The 9090-nt window shown below is 32.7% G+C and overlaps 1 protein-coding gene and 1 long non-coding RNA gene across 2 annotated transcripts in view; both read right to left on the reverse strand.

The window, feature by feature from the left end:
- The window catches only part of LOC112004894 (callose synthase 2), a 47812-nt gene that overhangs the window by 2281 nt on the left and 36441 nt on the right, over window positions 1-9090 (reverse strand). Inside the window, exons 20-28 of the mRNA XM_065777492.1 lie at window positions 8140-8263; window positions 7955-8052; window positions 7739-7868; window positions 4328-4479; window positions 3427-3536; window positions 3201-3326; window positions 3046-3114; window positions 2762-2951; window positions 2523-2682 (exon numbers count right to left, since the gene is read on the reverse strand). Of these exons, the coding sequence (XP_065633564.1) occupies window positions 2523-2682; window positions 2762-2951; window positions 3046-3114; window positions 3201-3326; window positions 3427-3536; window positions 4328-4479; window positions 7739-7868; window positions 7955-8052; window positions 8140-8263 (1159 nt within the window). The remainder of the gene's footprint in view (window positions 1-2522; window positions 2683-2761; window positions 2952-3045; window positions 3115-3200; window positions 3327-3426; window positions 3537-4327; window positions 4480-7738; window positions 7869-7954; window positions 8053-8139; window positions 8264-9090) is intronic.
- Window positions 8399-8942, reverse strand: LOC136069200 (uncharacterized). Its single transcript, XR_010630442.1, has 3 exons — window positions 8815-8942; window positions 8630-8714; window positions 8399-8548 (listed from the first exon to the last, which is right to left on the reverse strand). It is a non-coding gene; the product is annotated as an uncharacterized LOC136069200 (long non-coding RNA).

The following is a 9090-nucleotide window of genomic DNA, read 5'->3' on the forward strand; positions in this document are numbered from 1 at the left end:
TGACTTTTAATATATATAATCCAACTATAATTTCTTGAAACCAGATCTGAAAGGCTATCTCTATGTATCACTTATCAATTAGTGTGGAAGCTATTCCCACCTACTTTATGAGTCTTTTCAAACTCCTTGTGACTCTTTGCGATACTATTAACTCAACTTTGGCTCAGTATTGGTGGGGGCAAACTAAGAAGGAAAAGAAAATACATTGGATCAACTGAAAGAAATTATGTTCACCAAAAGCTTAGGGTGGAATGGGATTTAGAGACATCCATGCCTTCAATCTTGCAATGCTTGCTAAATAGGCTTAGAGACTGATACACAACACACACTCTTTGTTCTATAGAGTTTATAAAGCACGGTATTTTCATGATTGTTCTTTCCTAGAAGCTATTGTGGGGTCTAACCCATCCTATGTATGGCGAAGTCTCTTGGTAGCTTGAGGGATTATTAGGAAGTGGTCTAGGTGGCAGATTGGTAATGGCCAAAGAATAGTTGTTACTGATCCAAAATGGCTGCCTCAACCCTCATGCTTAATCGGATTGGTCCCTCCTTCCATGCGTTTCTGTGAGCTAATTGATGAGTCCAAAGGACAGTGGGATAGAGTGAAACTCTCTGCTTTTTTTTTCCGTTAGTAGAGACAAGAAATTATGACTATACCACTGAACTCAACTACCCAAGACCAGCTTGTATGGCTGGACAGTGTGGAACACTCTTCAGATAGGACTGATGGACCAATCTTGAAAATAATTTGGTCTCTAAATGTACCTCCTAAGGTTCGCACCATCATCTAGGGGTCTTGCTCTAATCTCCTCTGTTAGGACATACGTGGTTCACTTGTTAAGAACATATTTCATTCCTTTATGTAGTTGGCTAATCCTTTAACAAAACGCACTTTACTTGTAATTTGATAGATCTAGGATGTGTTTAATACTTCAAGAAACATATTGTTCAAATCTAGTATTAAAGCCATGAAAATTAGACTAAGAAACAAGTAAAGAATGGCTATTCATTAAAGTTGGACAGATAGCTCGACAGCTAGGCTATCTATCGAGCTCTTCAGTTGATTGTTATCGCAATCTCGACACCTCTCGATAGCTAGGTGGATCAATCAAGAAATCTCCTGTCTCCTTGATAACTTCTCGATTGCTGTATCTGTCGGAATTTAAAGCTTGACACCTCATCGACACCTCTCGATCGATCGAGGTTACTGGAATTCAGATTTTCAGATCTGATTTTCGACCCATATTTTTGTATTTGTGTAGGGTTTCTTTTTTCACAACCCTAAATCTATATAAGACTTATTTTAGAGGCCGTCACATAAGAGAATACAAGGAGAACATATGCAAAAGGTGATCGATGTCTTATTCTCTCTAAAAGAAGCTACTGCGTCTTTGCGTCTTAAAGTTTTGTAACCAAGTACTTCTTGATCTTCATTATTGATAAAGTGAAGAACTTTGCAGCTAACAATCTTCTTCTAGTTGGTGATTAAGTTGCATATTGGGATCCGCGAAATTGGTTAGTCATGTACTGGAATTCGTGCATCAAAGGGTGGCGTTCATATATTGAAGAGTTCAGAGATTCTGAAGCGATAGAAGGTTTCTGCTGTGAGTTCATTTATGAGGACTGTAGAGTCTAGGGACAAAAGTTTTGTACTAGATCTGAAACTTCTTTTTACTATAGTGAATTGTTTTTCGTGAAGGTTTCTCCCCAGGTTTTTTACTGTGAAACTAGTTTGTTTCATTGATTTTCCAAGGTCATCATATCTTGTTTTATTTATTTTTTCCATTGCATGATTTTGACATGATATTGATGTTTATTTGTTTTAACAAGTTTTATTCATAATAAATCTAATTAACAACTTGGGTTTAAAACTTGTTAATTCTATCAACCGAGGTCTAAATTTCCCAACATCCTCCCCACACGAGACAACTTGAATAAAAGGAAGATGAAGATTGAGCCGCGATGCGAGATATGCTGCCAAGAACCTGAAATTACCGGCCACCTTCTGTGGGAGTGCCCACTTGCTTGGAATGTATGGGCTCTAGCTCACTACAAAAATGCTTGAATACGAAACAAGACTTTTTCCTATTTTTTCAACACCTGGTTACAAAACTGGATTTGAAGGATATTGAACGATGGGTGGTGATAAGCTGGGCCATTTGGAATGCTCGGAACAAGTTCTACTTTGAGAGAACACAGACTCAACCGAAGATGATCTTGGATGGAGCCATGAGTTTCTTAGATCAATACCAGAAGTTGATGGCTGCTCAATGACACTCATAAGTCCTCGTATTGTTTTGGATTTCACTTGTGGTCCCTTGCTAGGCTGGGCTCTGCCCGAGTCTTTTTACTTTACTTCTGTAATACTTTTGTTTTTCTTCAATTTAATAAAATCATATGTTTTATCTCAACAAACAATAAATATATATATAGAGGAAGCTCTGCCAGACAAACACATTGTCTGTATAAAATTCCAATCTGTGGTTAGTTTGTAGTTTCCGGTTATAATCTAAGACTTGTACCTGGTCCAAATTTTGAACTGGCTCAGAAGAACCAATTGCTTTTGTTGGTGGAGCAGCCTTTACAAGAGTTGAATAATAGACCTTTTGAACCCCTTTTCTGGAGTAATCTTTAACAGGTTCTTCAACTTCATCAATGTAAGCTACCCTAACAGATGGGTGCCTGACAGAAGGAAAGGAGGACTAGTAATAGTTTCTTAGAGAAACAATTATAAGACAAGAATTGAATTTGAGATATATACCTTGCTATTAGATTTAGAATGTCTTTGGCACGAGGATCACCAGACCTTTTGTAGATGCCATACATTTGGCATGACACCACATATGTGAATTTCAAATCCGCTATTGCTTGACATTGTGCCCTTAATGACCTTTCACTCTTTGAGTTTTCCTCACTATCTAATTCAGCAGCCTTGTAGCCTTTCATTAGATCTGAGTAAAAGCAATCAACATTTACAGAAACAAGTTGGCATACCATGCTAAAGATGTTGAAGTTACAAGTTACCAACCAAGTTTCTCTAATCACCTTCATCGTTTGCCACATCCAGAAAGGCCTGAAGTTCCAAAGCTTTCCAGTAATACATCATGCCTCGCACTTAATTGTTGAGAGCCAGGTAACACTCATTATCAATTAAAGGCAAAAGAATACATCCTCAAGTCGGAGAGAGAGAGAACTCATACCAGTTCTGGCCAATGTCTGGCTTCTATATGATGCCCATAAACGTAGTTCATCTTCAAGTTCTTCAGTTGCTTTGAGTTCTTCTTCATCACTACACCTGACCCGCTCTAGGAAGTTATTCCATTCATCTGTAGTAAATGACCATATTATGAGGGAGCATGTCAATTTTGCCAACAGAAATGATAGTTTAAGGGGAAATAAGTAGCTCAAAAAAAGGAAGAGAAGAACCTGGAAACATTTTTTGCAAACCATAAAGTATGGAAAGTCCATCTTCATTTGGCACTTCAAGATCATTTATGGCGAAGATAACTTCCTCACAAGAGTAACAAGTTAAGACACTAAAAGAAATAACAAATATATCAGATACTACACGTTGCTGTTGTGCAATAACAAAAGCCCTGATTCCACTTCGGGTGATAATGGTGCGCCTAGGTTTTGAACAAATAATAATACGGGCAAATAAAGACAATAAACATACACAATATAGACTAGAATTTAAATGGTTAAGAAAATTAATTCAAATCCACTATACTCAACAAGAATTACGACTCCAATATATTTTACAAAGCTCTTACACATGGGTACCCTTTCAAGCTAAATAACTAACAAACTAATTTTCCCCAAAAAGTCTTTTTTTTCTCTTAAAATAACTCCTTTTCTAAGGGTCTTTTCTTCTTTCAGACGAACTCTTCTTCGAACAGCCTTTCCCTCTAGTCATATATATGGGGGAGGACCCTCGGCCAAAGCCATAAATACTTTACAGTACAACCTATATAAAACATTTTGAGTTCTATTCCTTAGTGTACAAAAAATACTAGTTACTTTTTCTATAATTAAGGAATACATTACTTTGTTCACAAAAGATAAGACTTTCCTTTTACACTAATAAAACATCAAAAAAGTAACCAAAACAACTTTCTTTCCACACTAAAAAAAAGCCAAATACGTAATTAAGTTGCAAATGGTATTTTGAAGCAATTTTTAATAGTTGCAACTTGCAACAAAGATATATTGTGAAACTTGCAATACTCAAGGGGCAACAAAAGTTTTAGTGCAATATATGCAATACTCCTGCGTACAAGGAGCTGCAATATCTCCAGTCAGAAAAGATCAATGCTAGAGAGCTTACGAGAAGGAAAGCATATTTTGAACTTTGGGTGCGGTAGGCATGTCCATAAACAATGAATTGGAGAAGAAAGAAATACGCCTTCTAGCTTCCAAGTTGGATGGCACATCCATAGCAGACTCCCTCACGGTAAACAACAGATGAAGCCTTTTAATCTGTACGCAATATATTTCTTTTATATGAACGTAAATATCTCAAATAAGAGATCAAGAATAGAATTACTTTTTACAATTCTTAAACATGTACATATTATTTAATACACAGCAAGGATTTATCTATTTAACAGGTTTTGATTCAAAGAAGAATCAAATTTTGGTGTTATGGTGCAAATAGTATAATTTCTATTTTGTATTAAAAAAAAAAAAATTATATAACATCATTGCAACAAAGAATATTAGAAGTACAGCTGTTATATTAATGAATGCAAAAGCCCCATTAGTCTTCCCCTTTAGGTTCTTTAGTGGAACTAGTAAGTTTCTTTAGTAGAACTAGTAAGTTTCCCGTGCGATGCACAGATAATGATGTAATATTTTATGTAAATTTGTTTTTGAAAAATATTATACATATATTATAACATATTTATTATAAAACTTTGTTAGTAATAAGTTCATCATAAAAAATAACAATTATAAATTGCACACATATATCTATTATAATTATTTTGTTCAAGTAATGAGCAATAATTAAAACAACTTGGAGTAATATTGTATAATAAAAGTTAATAAAAGCATATTAATTCATTCTATATTATAGATTTTTATTTTGTGATGTAATAAAAAGCTTCATTACGAAATCTTTTTCTTTTCTTTTTTCTTCAATGCTTTGTTATTGTGGTATGGTGACGCTTGTTATCATCATCAGTTTCTCCATCTTCAACGTTTGAAGTTTAGTCTGTCCATATTTGTTCAATTTTTGAGCTTTTATCATTTTTTCCTTTTGTTGCATCGTTTATGATAATCACTAATGAATTGACACTGAGAGATTCTTGATTGAATCTTACATAGTTTGGATTTTGTCGCTAAGATTTTTCATAGGTATTTGCATTTATATTAAATTTCAATGATGTGACAGTTTTTTGTAAATGCTTTTATTTTTGTTAATTTTGGAATAGTGCAGCAAAAAGAATTAATATAGAATTTTGAATTGTATATTTTTTTTTCTTCCATACCTTTTTATCATTTGAAGGTTCATCAAAAATCTTAGCAATTATATAATTTTTAAAACTATCCTTTAGATTGAATTCATTCAAATAAAGTAGAGAAATCCATTTTTTTCCTTCTTTTTTTTTTTTCAAATCACATGGGATTCCCTCTCCAATATCAATATTTTTACAATAATTTAAATAAGTTGTATCTCAGTTTATTTTTAAGCAACATCTCTTGTAGATTTATTTTGGATTTTCTCAGCATCTCGATCAAATATCACAAATTTTTTTTTGTTAGTTGCATCAAAAATTTCAATTTAAAAACTGTATTTGAAGTAGTTTGCAATTATATATATAGTAGTTATAGTAAGATAAATATATTATAAATATTTGGAGAGTATGTAGTTAATGTGAGTGCTTCTAACTTTGGGATAAAAAGATTTATTTTTGTTTCACATTTTGCACACCAAAATGATCCTGCTTGTGATTTGACATTCCTTTCACAAAGTATGCATAAAATGTAATACCAACCCATTGTTATATCAATGTTACTTATTATTGCAATACCCTACCAGTTCACATCTTGCAATAAACTGTGAAATTAATATTTATTATTTTTTTTAATGTAAATAATATGATGTATTATTATTTTTTTTACGTAAATGATCAATACAATTTGAAATGATTAACAAACCTATTTTGTAGGATCTCATTCAATACATTTTATCTTTACTATTGTCTTCATATTATTTAAAGATAAATCCTCGTACGAAAATTGTTTTTCATGTATTTTTGGTATTTCTTGTATAGGATAATATTTTTTACCATTCCTATCATTGAATTTTATAAAAGAAAATATTAAGTTAATGGCATTTTGTGAGATAATATATGCTATTTATTAGACTTTTTTTTGTTATTATAAATTTTAGAAATATGCACTTGTCAATTATTTCAACAACCTCAGCGATCTCAAAATTTATATATATTTTTGGTGCACTGGTCGATGATAGAGAATTTGTCTGCATAAATTGCATAGAACATTATTAATAGATAAAAGCATATTGAATTGAAATTGGGGGAAAATGGAGACACAATTTCATGAGATTGAAATTTTTTAAAATTATCATCTATACGTGGGGGAGGAAGAGGAGAGTATGTAAGATGGTAAGTTTTTGCTTTGATTTACACGTTGGAAGAGTCAAACTTGGGTCATAATATGTAAGGTAAAAACTGGGCTTGAGTTTTTCATAAGGTTTGGTCTACTTTTAAAAGGTAGTCTATTTTATAGTGAATAACTTTTGGTCTAATTGTCAAGAACAACCCATATTTTATATAATAGTAAAAAGAAGTTACTATGATCTATTGGGTAACAGTAAAAAAAAAATTTAATAAAAAGAGGTAAAAATGCTAAATTTATATAATAGTAAAAAAAAGTTACTATGATCTATTGGGTAACAGTAAAAAAGACTTAATGAAGAAAGGTAAAAAAAAGCTAAATGCAATATTAGAGTGCCACGTGGCAGGACCTCATGCACTCTCTCATAAGGTCTCTGCTTTTATATATATATTGATTGATTAATTATATTAAACATGGTAAAATGGGCTGAAATTTGTTGACCTGACCCAAACCCAGTTTTTTTACCTAAATAAAAAACGGGATAATCCTTCAAAACTCCTTTTGAACTAAGTATTTAGTAAACTTTATTATTTATTTGGTATTAAGGTAGCATGATCTAACGAATGCATTAGTTTGTCACAAAGAAAGTGTGTGTGAGATATTTTGGAAGAAATTGGCTTGTTAAAAAAAGAATGTTCTAAACCAAAAGAGACAGACATCGATCCTAATATCAAATTGTATGTGGATCAAAGGGACTGGTTATGTGATCCTAGAAGATATTGTCATTTGGTGGCAAGTTGACTTATCTCACAACTGCTCACCTAATTATATCATTTGCAATTAGTATTGTGAGCCAGAACATGGCAACTCCAAGTTGTGGCCTTTTGTTCGAATTGCGAGGTATCTCAAAGCAAATCCAAGCCGTGCTATTTTGTATAAAGTTGATGATCACTTACAGGTGGAAGCTGTTATAGATACAGATTGGTCGGGGGATCCAATACCGGATGTTTCATTTTTTTTAGTATATGATATTGATTGATTGATTGATTGATTGTATAAATAGGTGTAATATTGGTATTTGATCGGCGGTAAAATTTCTCTTGTTAATTATCACATGTTGCACTACACTTGAAACATTACAAATAAAACTTACTGTTTCCTTCCAAGCTTCTGTTTCTGGTTTAACAGGAAATCTAAGTTCACCAAAAAACTGATATTGTTGATCAAGGGATTTCAGTCTCTCATCTGTTCCATAATAGCCACCATGACTTGACTCTGCCCAACTACATGAGAAAAATAACGAATGGATAATAATGGTATTTGCACATTAATATAATGTAATTAGGAGATAGTTGCCCAAATAATTTACCTAGAAAACGCATCCTCCATTATGTCTCCAGTAACAATTTCTAGCATGTTCAACAAGACAATTACAACCCAATTCTTGTCCTCCTTTTCATTCGCTAGCTGTAGAAAGTATTCTGAATTCAGTTAAGATTTGTATCAACTTTGATTGAGCAGAAAAAAGTGAAGATTATCTGGAGAAACTATTACCAAATATTTAACGAGCATAATAAATTGATCATACAGGCTAGGGAGAGCACTCATATTCAATTCCTTTATCAAATCATCATTTTGTATATGATCATCAACCTTGAAGAAAATTTCATTTATAATCCTGGACAGAGAAAACCATCAAAGAAATAACATAATACATCAGACAGATGTAATTATACCCTCTCTCTTGCTCTTTTAAATATATATATATATATATATATATATATCAGATGTAGCAAACTCACACTTTCTCACGTTCTCCGAGAACCAAATAGTTTATTACATTTTTAAATGTAGCATAGCATTCCCGAACAGCAGCATTCATGTAATTATCTACTTTCAATCTCATTTTCAATACACTGTCTCTTCCATTGCTCACTCTAGCCATATCCAATGCGATTGGAATCTACACAGCAATTATAGGTTTAATACATTTAGAGGTCTTAGTGAAACTAATGGAAGAATTTTAACTCAGGAGTAGTTTAACCTTTCCAGCAAGCAAAAACAGAGGCCATTGGATAAGATCCAGATCACGGTTGGCCCAATATGGAACAAGCAACAGGTTCATTTCCCTGCAAATTTTAAGTTTAAGGTTTTGATTCCCGTGTTCCATAAATAAATACATAAAAGAAGCAAAAGAAAACATGTCCCAATGTGGGATAGCTATATTACCAATTAGTTATAAGGTCCTCGTCTCTAAAACTACAGATTATACTGTTCCACAATTCAGCAAACTTTGTTGCCTCCTCTTTAATAGATGGGATCTGAAATAGGGGGCCAGCTCTTAGGACTCAAAAAACTACCTTCGTAGGCATCAAAAGAAACAGGTGCTGAATTGCGTTAATCAGTCATTATGGATTATATAGAGTTCCAGAAAAAAAAAAAAAAAAAAAAAAAAAAAAAAAAAAAAAAAAAAAAAAAAAAAAAAAAAAAAAAAAAAAAATAAAA

The sequence above is a fragment of the Quercus suber genome, unplaced genomic scaffold (genome assembly GCF_002906115.3).
Source record: "Quercus suber isolate HL8 unplaced genomic scaffold, Cork oak 2.0 scaffold_156, whole genome shotgun sequence".
Taxonomy (NCBI): Eukaryota; Viridiplantae; Streptophyta; class Magnoliopsida; order Fagales; family Fagaceae; genus Quercus; species Quercus suber.